Source organism: Phyllobates terribilis, unplaced genomic scaffold (assembly GCF_046119375.1).
Source record: "Phyllobates terribilis strain yellow unplaced genomic scaffold, ASM4611937v1 Scaffold_1__5_contigs__length_1240528914, whole genome shotgun sequence".
Classification (NCBI taxonomy): Eukaryota; Metazoa; Chordata; class Amphibia; order Anura; family Dendrobatidae; genus Phyllobates; species Phyllobates terribilis.
In genome coordinates, this window is record NW_027362761.1 from 893,983,651 (window position 1) to 894,006,437 (window position 22,787).

Consider the following 22,787-nt stretch of genomic DNA (forward strand, 5'->3'; position numbering starts at 1 on the left):
GCACATTTGGAGAAGCCAATTTCTTTTTGGAAGAAGGTCCTGTGGACTGATGAAACCAAGATTGAGTTGTTTGGTCATACAAAAAGGTGTTATGCATGGCGGCAAAAAAACACAGCATTCCAAGAAAAACACTTGCTACCCACAGTAAAATTTGGTGGAGGTTCCATCATGCTTTGGGGCTGTGTGGCCAATGCCGGCATCGGGAATCTTGTTAAAGTTGAGGGACGCATGGATTCCACTCAGTATCAGCAGATTCTTGACAATAATGTTCAAGAATCAGTGATAAAGTTGAAGTTACGCAGGGGATGGATCTTTCAGCAAGACAATGATCCAAAACACCGCTCCAAATCTACTCAGGCATTCATGCAGAGGAACAATTACAATGTTCTGGAATGGCCATCCCAGTCCCCAGACCTGAATATCATTGAACATCTGTGGGATCATTTGAAGAGGGCTGTCCATGCTCGGCGACCATCAAACTTAACTGAACTGGAATTGTTTTGTAAAGAGGAATGGTCAAAAATGCCTTCATCCAGGATCCAGGAAATCATTAAAAGCTACAGGAAGCGACTAGAGGCTGTTATTTTTGCAAAAGGAGGATCTACTAAATATTAATGTCACTTTTCTGGTGGGGTGCCCATACTTATGCACCTGTCAAATTTTGTTTGAATGCAGATTGCACATTTTGTGTTAGTACAATAAACCTCATTTCAAGGCAGAAACATTACTGTGTCCAACAGTTATTACATATATCAAACTGAAATAGCTGTTGCAAAAACACCAATTTTTAAAAAACATTAAGCTTAAGATTAATAGGGGTGCCCAAACTTTTTCATATAACTGTATATAAGGTTGGAATATCTATTAAATAAGCAGAACCTCTGCTTACATGTTTGTAGACATATAATTAATAATTTCTAGACAGCTTGGTGGCTCTGTGGTGAATACTGCTACCGTACAGCACTTAGCACATGGATGATCAGAGCAACATCTACAGGGGAATATTCATTATGTGACACTATTCTAGGCATTTTTCTTCATCTGCACTGTATAATTTCTCATATTTTTAATGTCTTATTTGGAATGTATAGTTTTATCTACAAAGAAAAGTGCTGACGCCAAATGAAATTCAGTGCTGCCACCATCAGGAAGGTAACAAAAGTGCATATTATCAAATATAGAAACAAAACACAGAATGACAAAAAGCTTATGAGAATAACACATCCAGCTATGGGAATGCACTTACTGAGCCATGTTACTACTAGTAAAGGGATGCAGCTCTGGTGGCCATATACTCTACTTGGATAACCTAGTGTTAAGTTTCCTGGGAAAAACATCAAACTAGTTAGTAATTAGTGGTGATGTTTTAATTTTCTCAGTCGATTAGGAAACTATATGTATTTATCCTTCAGAACTGAATAGTCTTTGATCCCCAGTTGATTTCACTAACTGCAGCTTTGTTTCTGTTAACACATTTGGAGTATTGTAAAATATAAAAATAGCATGAAAACAAACTTCTTCTTTTTCTGATATATTTACATAATTGCAAAGCCCCAAAATAATTTAAGAAAGAGAAAAAAACAAACAAATAAGGAACGGAATAAAAAGACATCTTTACAAACCCTATATTAATGACTCTCGGAGACTGATTCTTCAGCATATGCCACTTCCCACTACTGTTATGTGAGTGTGAGGCAAACAATCCCGAGAGGAGCTAAATCTCATTTCACCCTGTCCCAGATCTGCACGTGATCAAACTCAATTATATCAACAGTGTTCGGACACAACTGATCAGTCCATTGTGCATTTCTGCTCTACATTTTCCGTTGACATAACACAAATGGGGGAAAAAGTTTCTGATTTCACAGGGGGAGGTACCAGCTGGTGATAACAAGGGCAAACATCTCAACTAACAATGTTCCTCACAGAGTTCAACCACAAAAGGACCACAAAGGGACGATATCTCCATTAAAAATGTGCCCCCTTTATTCTTAAGAACGTTCAAAAGAACAAAATTATATATAATTTGGAGCCATGCAGAAATGTTACACGTTATTCCATAATATTATTAATTTATGGCACTTTAGATATTCTAAATTAAAATTAGGGAAAGAAAATCCACTGAATACCGATAGAATACAAAAAGCATCAACCACATAAATTGTGCTTTAAATTCAAGTGAATAAATTGGAGAATAAGCATGTACAAGACTAAAGGGGCTTTAGATTACTTTGTTTAAAAACATTTAGGGAACATTCATCTCAATTAGATTCTAGGTGTATTAATCTACTATTAAGGCTGATTTAGATTTATATAAACAATGTCATAAAATTAACACCAAAATGATCTTTTATATACAGGGTCTTCATATCAGATGGCTTTTCACCATTATTATAAATCTAAATATGCAAAACATTTGTGGAGTTCCTTTTACTGAGATGCTTAAGGCTTGTTAAAGCTGCACTTTACTTTTTCTCCTTGTGGACTTGAACCACCAAAAGCGATTTTTCAAATCTGCAGCATGTCTATTCTTTCAGTGTTTTTGCAGGACTTTTCACCCATTCAAATAAATAAGAACAAAAGGCAAACAAAACTGCATCAAAAACGCATGTAAAAACTAGTGTATTCTACGTAATGGTTTTCCTGCCAACACTTGGGAGTATTTGCAGCAGATTTTTCTGCATCAAAAACTAAGTAGAACATGTCAGAGAGCTCTAGAAAAGCTTCCCATTGTGTTGCCTGGATAATTCAAAATCTGATAAAGTCTCCATATGAGAGCTGCATATGAGTGGCTAAATGTAAACTCCAGCCTAGTAATCTTCATTTATTATTTAGCATCTGTTCATATGAATTATATTATGATAATGATCTGTAATTCAACAGCTCAAAGGCTGAGGTGCCACTTGTAGTGCGCGGCCAAGAGGCTACTTTTGCTTCAGAAAAGTCGCAGCAGCGTTCTGCTGTATCGCTAGAAATGGATTACAAATGGCTTGCATATTGTTAACCGCCACGTAACGATACAGTGGAAAGATGCTACAACATTTATGCAGTGGCTGAATTGCAGCCAAAACTAATTTGCACGAGGAGCATATCAACTGCTACTGTACATGGGACCCCAGCCAAATACATTTTTTCATAGCAGCCAATCAGATCAGTGCTATAATTTTTTAAAGGGAATCTGTCAACAGGTTTTTGCCACCTAATCTGAGAGTTGCACAATGTAGGGGCAGAGACACTGATTCTGGGAATGTATCATTTACTAGTCTGCTTAGTGTAGTTTTAATAAAATCACTTTTTTTTTAATCAGCAGAAGATCATCACTAGAGGACTAGTAACCCTGCTACCTGGTAGTCCTCCATATTCATGAGCTCTGTATAACCCCGCCCCCCACAATGATTGGCAGCTTTCTGTCTACACTGTATATGGGCAGCCAATCAGTGGTGTGGGCGGGGTTATACAGAGCTCAGTATTCAGGGAGATGCTAGATCTGCAGCAGAGAAAACAGTGATTTTATCAAAATGACAGCAAGCAACGCAGTAAGTTACATATCACTGTGATCAGGGTCCCTGCCCCTACATTATGCTGCTTTCAGATAGAATAGAACCTGGTGACAGATCCCCGCTTTACGACCAATGACTTATATATACGTCATAGGTCTCCTCCCCCTTTTTGGTGTGGGCTCCGGAGAAGAGCCCGCACCTTTTCAGGCACATGACAGCTGATTTCATCAGCTGACATGTGCCCCTAAAAGCCACGAGTGGATCGCAATCTCTGACAGCAGCATTTGACATTATCGTGCCGGAAGAGCGTCATTAGCTCCGCCCATTGGCACGCCCATCACATGATCGCGGGTTGCCGATGAGTTGGCATGACAACTTGGGGTCTGCAGGAGACCCCTGTGGTTGTCATTACTGAACTGCTATGAATGCCGACCACAGGAGGTGAGCATAGGAGATGACCATAGGAGATGAACATTTTTGTTACTGAAGCCCTGCTATGTGTAACACAAACAAATGAATGATCGCAGATTCAAGTCTCCCACGGAGACTATTGAAGCATGTAAAAAGTAAAACAAATAAATAAAAGTTTTTAAAAATCTAAAAAATATAAACGTTCAAATCACCCCCCTTTTGCCCCATTCAAAATAAAACAATAAAAAAAAAAAAAATACACATATTTGGTATCGCCGTGTTCAGAATCGCCCGATCTATCAATATATAAAAAGAATTCATCCGATCGGTAAACAGCGTAATGAGAGAAAAAATCAAAACGTCAGAATTATGTTTTTTTGGTTGTCACAACATTGCAATAAAATGCAATAATCAAAACATCGTATCTATCCCAAAATGGTATCAATAAAAATGCCAGCTCGGTGCGTAAAAAATAGGCCCTCATTTGGCTCCAGATCCCGAAAAATGGAGACACTATGGGTTTCGGAAAATGGCACCTTTTTTTGACAAACGTTGGATTTTATTTTTATCACATATATAAAAAAGAATCTATACATGTTTGATATCTACAAACTCGTAATGACCTGGAGAATCATAATGGCAGGTCAGTTTTAGCATTTAGTGAATATGGTAAAAAAAAAAGAAACAATTGTGGAATTGCACTGAATTTTTTTTCCGTTTTCCAGTACACGATATGGTAAAATCAATGGTGTTGCTTCAAAGTACAACTCATCCCGCAAAAAACAAGCCTTCACATGGCCATATTTATGGAAAAATAAAAAAAAAGTTATGGCTCTGGGAAGAAGGAGAGCAAAAATAGAAAAACCCAAGGTGGTGAAGGGGATGGAAAAAAACATTGGCAACCTGTTTGATTGGTGAAAACTAAACTTGTCACTCACGTACAAGTTAAATGCCATACACATTAAATTAAGGTCAGACAAATCCGGCAAGTTTGGCGGGACTTGCCAACCCATTAAAAACACAAGCAAATTCAGTTTATGTGTTGAGATTTATTATAGCCACCAATCAAACGAGCATTCGACCTCTAGTGATCTAATGAATGGGATCGGCCTTAGAAAACTAAATGCAGATCAATGAAAATAGTGACAATACATCGTGAGAAAAACTTCAGAGATTTTGAGTTGTAGAACTGTCCAACCAGTGCTACAAGGGTTTAAAAGCAAAACATTTATGTGAGCCCCTTCAATCTGGGAAGCAGGAGTGGTCCAAGCTTATGGATTGCCACCAATATTAAAATATGATATATTTGAAGATGACTAAATAGGGTTTATCACTAAAACTAAAATGGCAACTAATACTGCAAGACAAAAAAGAAAAGAGACTTGCATTAACGGTTTTGTCCTGTTTCTTTACATTGATGCCCTAGCCTTAGAATAGGTCATCAATATCAGATCGGTTGGTGTGCAACTTCTCGACGAACAGCTGTTATTAGTTCCGGCGGCTGTACTTAGTTACACAGCAGAACAGCACAACTACATTAACTGTATAGTGGAAACAGCGGGATTGTGCAAATACACCCCTCTTCAATTATATAGGGGCGGATGTGCAGTACCCTATACAGTTGATGGAACTCAGCACATCCTAATCACATTTGGCCACAGCCTGCATCGGGAACAGCTGATCAGCAGGGGTGCCAGGTGTCAGACGCCCACCGATCTGATATTGATGACCTATCCTAACAGGTAGTTGCTATCAGTGTGAACTACCTGCCTGTTCTGCCTGGCACTTGCTCACAGCGGTCACTGACCACTCCTGCCAGCGATTCAGCTGCTCCACATCAACAGTGCAGCTCTTCTTCTTCCGGTTTGCTCCATGGAAGGGGCCTCACTGCTGATATCATGCTGACTGACAGCCGGCTTCCCTCGGGCAACAGAGCAGAGAGGAAGAGCAGCCACTGCCATTTCCACATGACGTCAGCGGAAGCTTCTGAATCGCTGGCAGAAGCGGGCGGTGACCACTCTGTTCTGGCAGAGATCGGCGCTAGGTACAACAAGCAGGTAGTTAGTTCTTAGGCCCGTAGTGAAAAAAAAAAAGATTTAGTTCTGGATACTCCCTTTAAAGTGGTTTTGTCACTAGATTTCACAATATAGACTGTATACATTATTAAACCGATCTCTTAGACCTGATGAGGCTGGTGTACCACCTTGAATCATCATGTCAGAATGATTCCATAATCTTCCTTGAAAGTTTTTCAGCCTGAGAGTAAAATGTAAATCTAGACATTGGACTATCAGGATCATACAGTTATTCTAGCACAAATTTCCAAAATAAGTACACCAGTCTAATTAGGCATAGGAGATCTATTTAATAGTGCATATGTGGCGCCCCTGCAGGTTCAGTCGCCACAGAGGTACTGCATCTCACCCAGAGGTGTGGTATCTCACTCTCAGGTAAGGAAGGAGTACTGCCCGGGACCCTAACACCTGCATCCAACACTACACTACTCCAGACCAGCAGGAGGGGCAAGATGTGTCGCTTTCCTGCTGAGCCCTGTCCCTGGCTGGAGTAGGGGGAACCAAAGTGTGGGAAACCATGTAGTGGGTGTGGGTGGAGGAAGTAAATCAGGGGAGCACTTGTTAGGAATAGTATAAAGAGGGAAGCCATCTTTGGTGTGAGAGTTCAGTCAGAGGAGGACAGTGAGAGGAGCAGGAGCTCTGTAGGTGCTCTGCTCAGGAGGAGGGCCTAGCCAGAGAGGCCCAAGACTGAAGAGAGAGAGGAGCAGGAGAAAGGCTCCAGGTGTGAAGAAAGGATCCCAGGGGTACGGGCCCTAACTAGTAAGAATTACAATATTCAACTAGGTAACCAGAGGCTGCAGCATTTCAGGTGCTGCAGCCACAAGCCACATCTATCTCACCAAGAAGGTGGCCATAGAGGACTCAGGGGACAGAGAAGACGTCGCCCGGCAAGGTCCACGGTCACAGGATTGGGACACTAGGTGTGAGGTGCAGGGAGACGGCCAGAAGGAACACACAAAAGGGGGTCAAGTTATGTACTCCGGAGGTACCTGAGGATTGGCTGAGCCCCTGTCCGGTGAATGCAGCACGACGTGGGAAGTTATGATCTGCAGTTGTAACCAGGAGCAAAGAAAGAACTGTGAGTAAATCCGGAAGACTGCACCCCACTGTCTCTGTCAATTATTACTGCTGCGCCATCACCCCCTGCACTACACTGCACCACGAGTGCTACTTCCATAACAGCAACATCTACACTGCCCTGGAGCTAAGCTCTACCTGTGGAGAGCGAAACCAACTCTGCTGCATTAACACCAGCTCCAGAGGACCTGCTCCGCAGCAGCGGCTCCCTATAGCCGCATACCACAGGTGACATCACGAACTGTATATAAGAACTTTAATTCCCCTGTAAATATCCCCTTTTTTACTGACCGCCCTGGGTCACGGACCGGGTCACCGCCACTGTGACATCTCCCCTAGCAACGACCGGCCCGGCACCGAGTACCCCACGGCCCAGGAGGCGGGTCACATATAGTTCATATTGTTAAATATAATGACAGATCCACTTTCAGCCTGTCACATGACTAAGTTAAATCAATGTAGAGTATGGACAAAATATATTTGACTGCACAGACCCAGACCCGTATTATCAGTGTAGTTTTATTATTATTACTAATGATAATGATTGGACATAATTTGGATCATTAAAGTATTCCATAGCATTGTGCACCTTTTTATTGTAATTGTAATAAATGTTTTAATCCGTAGCATTATCTGGACTACAATGATACATCTGTGCACCCTTTTAAAGCTGTCCTAGTGTACATAGGCTTATTATATAGCTATGTATAATAAAACTCGCCATGACTAAGAATAATTAAATAGACTCAAAATTGACACTTTATTATCTATGGGTCAAAGTTGCAACACTTCCTTGGTGTAATGAATGGCAGTGAAGCCGCTTGTCTTTTTTTGGCCCTTCATGCTTTAATAACTGAGCCATAAATTGCTTCAGAAGATGAAATGATACTTCAAAGTGTATGAGAAGGAGAAGGCAGCACATTGTTGATAATGTATGAAACGTTTACTCTTCCCATGGTCTTGTGTCCGAGGGGGAAGGGTGCAGAACACAGGCAGAGAGCTGGTGAATAGTCCGAATAGCATGAGGCAAGGATTTCAGGTCCTCATAGTCTGTGACCCTGTGATGTGCTTTGTTTAACAGGGGCAGCTGCAGTTATCAACAGATGTTTCGGCAATAAATAATTGGTATCATCTCAGAAAAGGCCCATCTACCTGTGGAGAGGGCATAATGCGGAAAACACTGCTTTGCTATTCTAGCCACATTAATCTCTCATCTATCCAGGTTTCTTGGGGCGCTTCCTGCAGGTGCTCATTCTCAGAGAATCAGGACTGTACTCTTTTAAGTTAAGAAGCTTTGCAGGGGTCAAAGAAAAGGTCAAAATCAGCCATAAATTTCTGTCTGAGGTCACAAAAAAAGCTGAAATCAAATGACAATACAGAATTAGTCTAATGTTGCAACATAATCAGCCAAATGTAAGGGGCTGGCTTCCTTCTTAAAGCACGCCGCCGTGCACACCCATACACAAAAGATAAAAGTGATCACGTTGTGCTCAACCATTGGATCGAAGAGCATACCCAGACACTAAAGATAAGAATTATCCACGTAGATATAAATATATGAATGAATTTCAAGTATTATATTAACTAAATTATCTCAAATATCATCCATTAGGCTTAATATAATGCCACAAAATGTATTCATTCTTCTGTATGACTAGTACTGGAAGTTACCTGTGAGTAGCCTACAGATACAGAGAATGCTTAGCGCTTCATAAGATGTTCCATATTATTGAAAATTAAAAGTTAAACTGTCATACTGAGAAAAAAGTGTACATGTCACTTCCAGATACTCAAATACTGAGAGAAGAACCCCAGACATCAAGTAGTTACAACAGCACCCCACTTCCACCAGTGTTCACAGTAGGGTTCCTTTCCCCCAGTAGTCATAGGGGCTCAATTACTTTTGTAGTCTCAAAGAAGCCTGCCCCCCTGTTCACATTAGTTCCAACAATGCCCTCTTACCCCACTTCTCAGACCGGGTTTACCCTGGAATACAGGAACACTTCCACCTTTTTCTCGTATAGTTGCTTATAACATATGTCAACGATACGTATATGCACCATTGTAGCGGTTGTACTCGGGAGCTGGCATTATATGCTAGCTGCCTTGTGTCTTCTTTTACGGTCTGTTAATGGCCACAGTGTACAGTTATGCTCAAAAGTTTACATACCCCGGAAGAATTTTTCCTTTCTTGGCTTTATTTCAGAGAATATGAATGATAACAAAAAAACTTTTTCTCCACTCATGGTTATTGGTTGGGTGAAGACATTTATTGTCAAACTACTGTATTTTCTCTTTTTAAATCTTAATGACAACCAAAAACATCCAAATGTCCCTGATCAAAAGTTCACATACCCCAGTTATTAATACCGTGTATTGCCCCCTCTAACATCAATGACAGCTTGAAGTCTTTTGTGGCAGTTGTGGATGAGGTTCTTTAATTTCTCAAATGGTAAAGCTGCCCATTCTTCTTGGCAAAAAGCCTCCAGTTCCTGTAAATTCCTGGGCTGTCTAGCATGAACTGCGCGCTTGAGATATCCCCAGAGTGGCTTAATGATATTGAGGTCAGGAGATGGAGATGGCCACTCCAGAACCTTCACTTTGTTCTGCTGTAGCCAATGACAGGTCGACTTGGCATTGTGGTTTGGATCGTTGTCATGTTGGAACGTCCAAGTACGTCCCATGCGCAGCTTCCGGGCTGATGAGTGCAAATTTGCCTCCAGTATTTGCTGATAACGTGCTGCATTCATCTTTCTTTCAACTTTTACCAAGTTTCCTGTGCCTTTGTAGCTCACACATCCCCAAAACATTAGCGATCCACCTCCGTGCTTTACGGTAGGAATGGTGTTCCTTTCATCATAGGCCTTGTTGACCTCTCTCTAAATGTAACATTTATGGTTGTGGCCAAAAAAGTAAATTTTGATCTCATAACTCCAAATTATCTTGTTCCAGAAGTTTTGAGGCTTGTCTCAGTGCTGTTGGGCGTATTATAGGCGAGATACTTTGTGGCATTTGCGCAGTAATAGCTTTCTTCTGAAGACTCGACCATGCAGCCCATTTTTCTTCAAGTGCCTCTTTATTGAGTATCTTGAAACAGCCACACCGCTAGTTTTCAGAGAGTCATGAATTTCAGCTGATGTTATTTGTAGGTTTTTCTTTGCATCCCGAACAATTTTCCTGGCAGTTGTGGCCGGAATTATTGTTGCTCTACCTGACCATGGTTTGGTTTATGCAGAGCCCCTGATTTTCCATTTGTTAATCACAGTTTGAACGCTGCTGACTGGCATTATCAATTCCTTGGATATTTTTTTGTATCCCTTTCCTGTGTTATACAGTTCAACTACCTTTTCCCATAGATCTGTTGACAATTCTTTTGCTTTCCCCATGACTCACAATCCAGAAACGTCAGTGGCTGGATGAAATATGCAAGAGTCTGTCTGGATACCAGAAACTCACTCAGCTTTTATGCACACACTGATTACAAGCAAACAGGTCACAGGTGAGGATGTTACCTTTAGTAGCCATTCAAATCAATTTCTGTCAAATTCTGTGCATGTTATCAGGCCAAAATCACCAGGGTATGTGAACTTTTGATCAGGGTCATTTGGATGTTTTTGGTTGTCATTAAGATTTAAAAAGAGAAAACACATTAGTTTAAGAATAAATGGCTTCATCCAACCAATAACGATGAGTGGAGAAAAAGTTTTTATATTATCATTCATATTTTCTGAAACAAGGCCAAGAAAGGAAAAATTCTGCCGGGGTATGTAAACTTTTGAGCACAACTGTATATGTGCACCTACATATTACACTTATACTAACAGGAATGCTGGCCCTTGTTTTTTGGTATTGCTTCAGTTTCTTGTGCTCAGTACACTTGGAGGTGTGGCCGCCCCCTTGTCCTGTGCACCTTATCTACTCAGCTTTCCATAGGCAGATGTCAAAGGCAAGCGTTAAAGGGGTTCTCCACTGCAAGAGGATAAGTCTGGAGTCGCTCTGTGTGACTGCAGACTAATGAATCCCCACCGCGCACTCACTGAGCTATGCAAGGATTCGCCGGTTTCTGACCCGGGAACGGAGGGTATGCATGACTTATACTTACTCCCGGCCAGGGCCCGTCTAGTGGGCACTTCCTCACTCCATACACTTGTATTGAACGAGGCTGCGCCCAGTCTAGTGACGTGGCCGTCCAGTGGGCGAGGCCACTCCAACCGGCCGGGAGAATGTATAACACGTACATACCCTCTGCTCCCGGGTCAGAAAACGGCAAATCCTCACAGCGCTCAGTGCGCGCTCTGGGAGGATTCATGAGTCTGCAGTCACACAGAGTGACTGCAGCCTTATCGATTTGGACTGGACAACCCCTTTAAACACAGTCAGGCTCAGGTCATGCTCTGCCCCTGTCTATTTTGAGGCCTGCAGGCACATAGAATGATGAGTTACTTATTGGGCATCCTGATTGGGCACACCTGGGCTCGGTGGGATGGCTTTTACACTTTTTTGATCAAAAAAATTTCAGCTAAATGCCCTAGGTATTTTAACATATGTTACTCATTACTTACAGCAGTGTTTCTATGCATGATTTTAATTCTAGGTTACATTTTCCTGGCACAAGCAGACTGTATTTGCCCAATATGACACTCTGCCTACAGTGCTTTATTGGAAATCGGTACACATTAGGAAATAGTCCCATAAGTTCTGCTATAAAGCCACAAAAGTGTAATTCAGAACCAATATGTACAGCAAATTTAATAAATTATTTATAGAAAAATTAGTTAAGCACGCCCAGACAACAATACCAAATTTACCATTATATACGCCATTTTGTTAAATTGAAATTTTCACCAACTCATCAATTGATATCAATTTTTCTGCCACAAAATCACAAGAAAATACCAAATTCTTTAATACGAAAGAAGGAAGACTCAGCAGATATAACCAGTGATGAGCATATTTTGTATGAGCATTTAAATTTTAACTCTCTTCTTGATGGATCTCCAAAACATTAGATAACCTGGCACCTTTGTCCCAAATTTAACTTTATTTCTTGCTTTTGAGACTATATTTTGATAATATATAAAGACAAAGGGGGCAATTTATAATAAAAGGATTTTTTAAGTCAGTTTTGCTGGTGGCTGCATTGTTGTTATATGCAACGAAAAGTGTCACACGGCGTTTGATAAATTTGGCGCATCTTGAAGTTTAAGACATCTGTCTGCAACTAATTTTCACATTTTTTGATACCACTCCTCCACTGGAGTGATTTTGTGGGACATTTAAAAATAAGTCACATATCATAAATATGAATAAAACCATGAAAATACACAGGACAAACCTTTTTAAAGTATTCAATATACAAGTAACGGACTTGGAGCAAATGCCTTAAAAATAGAGCACAACTTTTATAAATGTGTCTAAAAACTGAAAAGGCACCAAAATACTGGTTCAAAACATATGATAAATACCCCCAAAAAGTTTTTATGTATATATGTGTTACCTAGTGAACCACAGATACATGTCTCTTGCCATAATTGATACAGACAGGTTAATTCGTACCAGTAAATCACGCAGCCTAGGGTTGATTAGGTCTTGTAGGTTTGTTTTGTCTTCTGGGCCCACAGCCTGTTTGTATTGCCACCTTTCTGGCACAAATGGCCACTTCATTTCCTTTGCCTCTTGGATAAGTGTCCCCAGATTGTCCGGGAGAGAAGCTGAAAAAGGTCAAAGTGCATGTAAAGCTATATCCGTTACATAATGACAAGACTCATCTGTTATGTTGTGGTATGCACGGCACATGAGAACACCTCACTTTCCATACACCTTGGTGCACTTGCTACACATTGTTGCCTTCTGCCATAACACTGATAATAAGAAAATGTCTATCAACTGAAGGCCTATTCCCTTCTGCCCTCAAGGTAAGGTGAGGCAATCGGCCATTAAATAGGTTTTTAATGGGAAGCAAATCATTAAGATAAGCGTTGGTGAGTGGAGACAAGCTTGTACTCTCTACAGGAAGTAAACCATCTTCTCTGTAATCAATAGGAGAAAGAAAAATCTATTTTCACCTCCTAAAACAACATTGTTTTCATGTCGTAGCACTTAACAGTATAGCTCCAGGCATAATAATATGTTCATGTGCCAGCATCTATGGTCATTTCCACATCCACAGCAATTACCTTTCTACCAAAATGTTGTGCATGACATGGTTTATTGTATTACGTGTTATAATTCCTTCTTGTTCAGAGCATCATTCCAGAATCTTCTGGCAGCTGACCTCAAGTTTGTAGGCATCCCCTGCTTGTTCAGGGTAGTCTCACGAGGCAATTCCTTTCCATATTACTTGTAAGGGACATTATATATGGCTATCATAGGAGGGAGATTTTGACAAAGAAGTTTTAAATCTTAAAGACCCCCTTGGCCAAGCTGTGTGTACACAAGCTTTGCAGAAAATGGCAAATGTTTGGCCTGATGTCTAGTAGCATCCCCTTTCGGTAAATGGTGATTTCTGTTGTTTCTAAAACAAACCTGAATTCAACTTAAGTTGGGTTCTTTTTCTATTCCAAACAATCAATCAGATTTTCTATCTATATTATTATCTATTTAACTAACCATTCCGAGACATTAGACTAAAGTACAAGCAGTGATTTATAGATACATTTAAAACAATATTTCAGATTACATAATCACTATGATTAGGAGCGGACACAGACAGAAGAGTGGCGCTGTGCAAGAGCAGTGTGTGGGCCCTTTACAGTCCAATATGACATCATAATGCCCAATTTCACCTTCTTTGGAGGCAGAAGTGGCCCTCCTCCCTTCTTGGGCCTCTGTGTGACTGCACAGGTTGCACCAATGGTATGTCCTCTCCTGACTATGACATAGCACTTTCAACTACACTGTGTGCACTGTTATTAGGCAATTTGTATTTTTGATGATTATTGAACAACTGACGATTGGTCAATACAAAAGGCTAATAAACCTCAATATTTCAGAAAGTAAAAGTAAGGTTTTGTCTTTCTAAGGAGAATATCTATTAGTGTGCAGAATAACTATGCAATAAAATTTAAAAACAAATGTTCCCATCTGAATTGTCTACTTTCATCTGTTAAAGTGAGAATAATCATCAAATAACTAAAACTGTACAAAACTACATTTGTCGTTTAAAAATAAAATATCAGGGATCAATATAGCCCCCCTTCTTTTCAATAACAATCATAAACCTTCCATCCATGGAGTCCGTCAGTTTCTTATTTCTGTTAATGATCAACTTTTTGGGCAGCACCAACCACAGCCTCCCAGATACTGGTCCGAGAGGTGTACCGTTTTCCTTCACTGTAAATCTCCTGTTTAAGAAGGGCTCACAAGTTCTCAATAGGGTTTAGGTCAGGTGAGGAAGGGACCATGTCATTATTCTGTCATCTTTAAGGTCTTTACTGACAGCCAAGTAGTGGAGACTTCGATGCATGTGATGGAGCATTGTACTATATAAAGTCATCGTTGTCTTAAAAGATGCAGACTTTTTCCTATGACACCGTTTGAAGAAAGTGTCTTCTGAAAATTGGTAGTAGATTTGGGAATTGATTTTGACTCCATCTTAAACCTAAAATGGTCCAACTAGCTCATTTGTAAAAATTACAGCCCATAACAGTACCCCTCCACCACCTTGCTGGCGTCTGAGTTGAAGTGGAGGTCAGTTACTGATCCAGCCATGGCCCTATTCATCTGGTTCGTCAAGAGTCACTCTCATCTCATCTGTCCATAAAACCTTTGGGCCAAGAAATATCTGAAGACAAATTTTTCAGTCTTGACATTTCACGTTATGCGTGTGTCTTGTTCAGTATTGGTGGGGTTTCAGCCTCTCTTACCTTGGCCATCTCTCTGAGCATTGAACACCTTGTACTTCTGGACACTCCAGGGAGGTTGCAGTTCTGGAAGGATAAAGGGTTGCTGGTTGCTTCACATTTGATTCTTCTCAAATTCTTCTCAAATCTTTGACAATTAATGTGCGGCTTTTTTTCTGAACACATTTTTTGCCACCCTGTTTCCTACTTGCAAGAAAACTTTTGATGGCTTTGTGATCACAGCCCAATATCTTATTACTTTCAAAAGTGCTGCATCCCTCTGTAAGAACTGTAACAATTTTTGACTTTTCAGAGTTAGTTAACCCTTTCGCAACCTTGGGTTTTGTCATTTTTGCTCCCCTTGTTCCCAGAGCCATAGCGTTTTTATTGTTTGGTCAATATGGCCATGTGAGGGCTTATTTTTTGCGGGATGAGTTGTACTTTTCAACGCCATTACTAGTTTTACCATATCATGTACGGGAAAACGGGAAAAAAATTCCAAGTGCGTAAAATTGCAAAAAAAGTGCAATACCACAGTTGTTTTTTATTTATTTTTTTTACCACGTTCACTGAATGCTAAAACTGACCTGCCATTATTATTCTCCAGGTCATCACGAGTTCATAGACACCAAACATGTATAGGTTCTTTTATATTTAAGTAGTGAAAAAAAATTCCAAACTTTGGTAAAAAAAAAAAATAGCGCCATTTTCCGAGACCTGTAGCGTCTCCATTTTTCGTGATCTGGGGCTGGGTGAGGGCTTATTTTTTGCGCACCGGGCTGACGTTTTTATTGATAACATTTTGGGGTAGATCCGATGTTTTGATCGCCTGTTATTGCATTTTATTGCAATTTTGCGGCAACCAAAAAAAGTAATTCTGGCGTTTAGAATTTTTTTCTCGTTACTCCGTTTACCGATCGGATTAATTTTTTTTTTATATTGATAGGGCGATTCTGAACGCGGCGATACCAAATATGTGTATGTGGGGTTTATTTTTTATTATTTTATTTTGAATGGGGCAAAAGGGGGGTGATTTAAACTTTTATATTTTTTTAATTTTTTTTATTTTTTTTAAAAACTTTTTTTTTTCACTTACTGCATGCTTCAATAGTCTCCATAGGAGACTAGAAGCAGCAGTTGTCTGATCGGCTCTGCTACATACAGGGGACCAGCAGATCCCCTGCATATAGCAGAATTGGTCCTGTGCTATGAGCGCCGACCACTAGGTGGCGCTCATAGCGACCAGATCATGACAACCACAGGCGTCTGCTGCAGACCCTGGGTTGTCATGCACGCCCATCGGCGACCCGCGATCACGTGACGGGGGTCGCCGGTGGGCGGGGCTTAGGACGCGCTTCCAGGAAGCACGCGTTGAATGCCGCTGTCGGAGATTGACAGCGGCATTTAACAGGTTAACAGCCGCGGGTGGATCGCGATTCCACCCGCGGCTGTTGCGGGCACATGTCAGCTGTAAGAATCAGCTGACATGTGCTCGGTTCAGTGAGGGCTCAGCGCAGCAGCCCTCACTGAACGGGGGGTACGCAAATCTCTTTTTTGGCACATTTGGCCTGAGGAAAACAATCTGCTTAGTAATGCTGCACGCCTTGATAAAGGTTGTTGTATCCTTAGGCCTCACCCTCCCTTATTACACAAATACACGCCACCTGATCTGCTTCATCCAATAAGCATTCAAGTTTACACAGCTTGGAGTTGCAAAATCTGCATAAAAATGATGATATGGTCAAAATACGGGCTTGTTTAATAATTGTGCACACAGTGTAATACTAGCCAATTTACCAATTGTATGATTAGTATGTTAGTCTACTGTTGCCACAAAACATACTAGATACGTCCCGCAAAGTCACCATAACATTTTTAAGCTAAATTCTAAATTAGTAATGGTTTTATGGTCCCAATTTCAGCCTTATGGATATATCCAAAATAACCTACTACAGAACAAACCCCTATCAATGGCCCCAGGGTTCTAAATAAAAAATAAAGTACGCTAACTAGTGATGAGCGAGCATGCTCGTTTAACCCTTTAAACGAGCACGCTCAGGTATTCGCCGAGTAGTTTTGGCTTGCTCTGCATTTCAGCTTCAGCCGCCGCGGCAGCATGTGTTGCGGCTGTTACACAGCTGTGACACATGTAGGGATTGGCTGTTTGTCAGGCAATCCCTACATGTGTCACAGCTGTGTAACAGCTCGCTCATCACTAAAGCTAACCTCTCGGACAAGTGGCACTGCGCTATGCTACGACCGGTCTCAATAAACAATGTCACTTGACCACTGCAGAGAGTCAGTAGTCGCTGATCAGCTGCAGTCTTTACATTTTTTTAAAGTTATGTCTGTTAACTTTATACAAAATTTAATACAAATTACAGTTTAAAAGAAAAAATTGATTGCCATGTGGTAGGTTTAGGTTTCTGAATTTGTAAATAAGGTCTTAGTGAATTTGGCAGCCACCTAAACATCCATTTAAAAGGCTGCTATGATTGGGAACAGAGCACCTGGATAGGTATGTACATGATCCCTCGTTCATGAACACAATGGACAAGGCATGGGGAGAACTGCAAGACTAATGTAGGCATATGTGTTCCAGCAAAATAATGTCAGCAAGAAATGTATTTGTAAAGATAGGGTATACAATACACAGTGTCATATAAAATGCACAACTTTCAAGGTTAGATTCAATAAGGCCAGATATGAATAGAGCCATTTATAGTGCAGACATGTCAACTTCAGTTTACAAAACATGGGGAAAAAAAGAATTCATAATGTGATAATGGTACTAATGATAATTAGTCTCTGGTTAGTTTTGAAAATGATAAATGTGCCATAATGGAGAGGGTGCAGCACAATTTGGCGCACCCAAAAATAATAATACATTTAGGCTGAATAAGTTCATTAATCCATTTGTTTGTGCTAAAATGTTCCATGCAGGCCACTTTGCACTAACAGGGTTATCATTTTGTCCAATTTCGTTATATTTAATCCAATTATCTGCTAGAACTTTAATTACAAGGATACAGTTGGAGACACTGGAGATGCTATTATGTTAAAATGTATTTCTATCCAGCAAACATAATCGGCAGTGCTTCTTGCAAGATCCATTAAAGAGAAGATAAACCTCTTGATATTGTACAGTAAAAATATTGGGTACAATTGCACACAAAAAAAAATAAATGTGTGAAACATGGTGTCGTATAGAAGCACTATACATTGGCACATGGTGTTCCCCCCATTCCATAGTACAGGGCAGTGAGCACTGTGTGCTGCACTTAGGCCTCATTCAACATTCAGTTTTCTTGGACAGAACATATACCTATTACGTGAGTCCGATAAAAAAAAGAAAAAGAGGCACGCCAGTTTTTGATCCTAATTAGGGATAAAACTCCCCCTTTCATATAAATGGGTTAAATAAAAACTCACTGAGACGCCATCCTAGTTGCTTCCTAGTGCTATCTGTTTTTCCCTGACTGACAGAAAATTGAGAATCCTCCCGCAGTTTTTTGTAGCATGCAAGAAAAACTGATGAAACACTGATGGTAAAAACTGACACACGGACCAAACATTGATGGAACTCGGTCCGTTTTTTGCATAAGAGAAAAATCACTGATGTCGGAATGAGGCCTTACTGAAGGTTAACTAAAACATAAGCTAGCATAATTAATTATATTATCAAATCGTGGACAACAGTCACCATTTGTCAAGTTTGAAAAGATGCCTTCCGCATAGATACTGCTTTGTAGATTTTCCTTTATAATGAAGCATGACATCTTCAAAGGTACCACTTTTTTCTGCCCCTTAAAGTCAAATAATGGTGATTTTATTTGGAAATTTATGGCGGCGATGACCTATAACTACTCATGCTAATAAAGGAGGATTAGCAGAGTTTTTTTTACATAGGCTAACAAACAGACCACCCAAAATGAGCAGTGATACAAGAGGGATGACAGATATGCTTCCTAAAGAGCAATCTTCACAGAGCACAAGAATCCAAGTAAAAATGCCTACGGCAAAGAAGGACGGCTGGCTGGTCTGAAAAGATAAACAGAGACATGAGAGGACGCTATGAACGGTCCTGTCTATGCATGGCTACTCTAGGAGAATAGAAGTGATACACCAATGTCCATTAATTCTGGTGTCATAGGCTCAATTAATAATGTAAAGAATGTGTCTGTGGCCACCTCTCGATGTGTTTTATACATGTTACTTTTTGCGCTTAGATTTTTGTACCAATAGTAGCTCTTTGCAGCTTACATTTTAAAGAGAACTTCTTACCTTATTCATGCTGCTCAAACAGTGGGCAGCATGAATCAGAGCCTGGCTGCACAATTGCAGGTATATATTGTGGTATATACGAACATTATACTCCTTGAAGTATTATCTTCATATTGTATTTTTGCATGTAAACCTCTACTCTTATGCAAGTTTTAGGCACAAATATATGCTTTAATGCATTTATTTTTAATTAAAGGAAGACTATGTTGTATAGATCAGATGTGTCAGTCTCAATCATGAGAAATCTAGCATAGAAGCTAAATCAGGGTGGAATGCAAATCACTTTCTCATGACTGGAACATTGGTATCGTCTTTATTGGGGTAATAATAAGCCATATTATGAGTAAAATTTGCTAACAGGATGTTTGAATTTCGTCATTATTTTATTTGGCTACTGAAGTACACATAATTTCCAGAAACGTGCTGCATTGTGAGTATCTTTGTTGATCAGGTAGGGAACCTGCTGTTTCAAATATGAACCTCACCTCTGACATAAATTCATTATAACACATCTGTCTCCTTTAACTGTGCCCTCTGGAACCCATGGTCAGTGTGTAACAAACTCTCCTACATCCATGACTTTTTCCTTTCAAATTCCCTTAATCTTCTGTCTCTTACTGAAACCTGGATCCAGCAGTCGGACACCACTGTTGTTGCTGCTCTCTAGTATGGTGGCCTACATTTTTCACATACTGCCAGACCTGACAACAGACCAGGTGGACCTGTTGGTTGGCTTCTTTCACCAAAATGTGCTTTTCAGGTTATCCCCCCAGTACCCTCACTTATTTTCCCTTCTTTTGAGGTCTACACTGTCAGACTCTAAGGGCCCTTCTCCCTGTGAGTGGCAGTTGTATATCGCCCTCCAGGCCCCTCCCTTAAGTTCACTTGATCCAGTAAGTAATAAAAATGCCTTAAAACATTCTCTCTCTCTCATTATTCTGGCATTTGGCCAATATTAAGAATTATGGTAATCCTAACTGACCTAAAACGGAAAAGGTTTATTCTGATTTCATGTCAGATATTGAGAAAAACATGCATATGTATCTTTTTATATAGTGTATGTAAACTTCTGGTTTCAACTGTAAATCTAATGGACACTACTCCCTGTTGATTCTCCTGGATCTCTCTGCAGCATTTCAACACTATCGATCACAAACTTCTCCTCACTATGTTACGTTCTATCGGCCTCAAGAATACTGCTCTTTCTTGGATCTTATTCTACCTCTCTGACTACTCCTTCATTGTATCTTTTGTTGGCTCCTCTTCCTCTTAATGTTGGGGTTTCTCAGGGTTCAGTCCTAGGTCCTCTCCTCTTCTCCTTATATACTGACCCTATTGGACAAACCATCAGTAGATTCGGTTTTCAGTACCATTTCTATGCTGATGACACCCAATTACACATCATTTCCTGACATCACCCCTGCATTACTACAAAATATCAGTGATTGTCTTTGCGCTGTCTCTAACATTATGTCCTCCCTCTACCTAAAACCAAACCTGTTAAAAATTGAACTTCTTGTGCTGCCTGATATTGCCATTTCTGTGTGTGGTTCTACCATTACTCCCCAGAAACATTCCCCATGTCTTTGGGTCATATTTAAATTCAGATTTGTCATTCACCTCCCACAGCCGATCACTCGCTTGCTCATGTCTCCTACATCTCAAAAACATCTCTAAAATTTGACCTTTTCTTAGATTTGACTCTGCAAAAACTTACTGTTGCTCTTATTCATTCTTGTAAGGACTATTGCAACTCTCTTTACTAATCGGTCTCCCTCTTGCTAACCTCTTTCCTCTCCAATCCATCCTGAATCCAGCAGCCAAGATCATATTCCTTTCCAAACACTACAGCGATGCCTCTACCCTGTGCCAGTCTTTGCACTGATTGCCCATCCGCTACAGAGTCCAACATAACCTTATCACTCTCACCCAAAAAGCGCTCCATGTTTCAGCACCATCCTACATCTCCTCCCTCAGTTCAGTCTACCACCCTACCCGTGCCCTCCGTTCTGCTAATGACCTAAGACTAACATCATCAATAATCTGAACCTCCCACTCCCGTCTCCAAGACTTCTCGCGTGCTGCACCAATTCTCTGGAATGCACTACCCAGGAAATTCGATTAATTCCCAATACCCACAGTTTTAAGTTTGGCCTAAAAACGCATTTCTTTAGACTGGCCTATCTCCTCACCTTACTTATCTAACTATTACCATTTTGCCCTTACAAAAGTTTCTTCCAAATCAGGACCCTTGTAGCATCTGTTCACACACCCTCCATGCACTTAATAACACTCTGCATCTGTACTGTACAGATACTGGCTGGTGACCGATTCATGCAGCGTTATGTGAATACCCTATTTATTATATTGATGGCTGGACCATACAATAGAAGCACTTTTTACCATTCACCTTTCGTGTCTCCCCTATTTTCTTATAGATTGTAAGCTTACGAGCAGGGCCCTCACTCCTCCTGGTATCTGTTGAGTTATGTGTTATTCTGTTGTCTTTATTGTCTGTACAAGTCTCCTTTAAAATGTAAAGTGCTGCGGAATATGTTGGTGCTATTGAAATAAAAATTCTTATTAATATTATTGCATGCCTTGAGGATAATTGTCACTTTCCTCTAATGCATTATGCATGCATGAAGGCATCTCCTGTCAGCGTTTTAGGTTATGTACGGAGATGCAGGATTTTAAACCGTGTTTCTACTTATTGCTAACATTAAAAGACCCTTTCATAGTGCTTTAATTATGTTTTATGTATTTATTAGATTTGATATATGGTGTGACATGATGGCATGATTTATAATATTCTGATTGATATCTTTTTTTTATAATAAAAGCAAACTATTTATATTATTTTACTGTACAATCAAACAAGCTTGTATTTGAAGGCTGTACATATATTGTTTGGGTCTCATATAATTAATACTACAATATATGAGATCACAGAGCGGTTGGATTTGTATAATACAAAATAAAATCATTGTGTCAGAGAAAACAGTCATTATTAAATTAGTAGTAAATAGAATGATTCAGTGATAAAGCCATAAACAAAAGCCATTCAGTTTATGATTGGGCACTAAATCCAATGATACAAGTGTCCTCACAAGTCCTTTATCTGAACGTTAGTACAGCTATGGCAGGACACCTGCTAGTGGAAGATGAGCATCAACTCAGCTGCTTGACATCAAATCCTTGAAGCGGAATATTCCTTGTCATTCATCCTCAGCAAATTATGCACCAGTTTAACTATTCAAGTTTGAAATGTGTTTTAAATAAATATCCCAGGGCAGCACTGGTTAATACTACACTGCCACATATCCTGGATACAATGCAAAGTGCTTTCTAATTATTCCCAAGAATCTTGATCAGTAGGTTATACATGATACTAAATATCTGAAAATATTAATATAAAGACTGCGTAGTAACAATAATTATGTTTATTTTAAAAAAATAGAAAGAAGTGTTGACATCTTTTGTATGTAAACATTTAAGGGGTTATCCAACCCCATATTTTTTTTACATTTTTAATTCCTGCCTTACTAATCCCATGCTGCTCTTGTGCCTTGTCCTCCGCTGTTTCCTGTTCACCCAGC

At 40.1% G+C, this 22,787-nt stretch overlaps 1 protein-coding gene across 2 annotated transcripts in view; it reads right to left on the reverse strand.

Moving 5' to 3' along the window:
- ALPK1 (alpha kinase 1) overlaps positions 1-22,787 on the reverse strand; it is a 186,719-nt gene that overhangs the window by 59,741 nt on the left and 104,191 nt on the right. For both annotated transcript variants that reach the window (XM_073640635.1, XM_073640626.1), the window contains one exon: positions 12,620-12,774. In XM_073640635.1, coding sequence (XP_073496736.1) covers positions 12,620-12,774 — 155 coding nt within the window. The remainder of the gene's footprint in view (positions 1-12,619; positions 12,775-22,787) is intronic.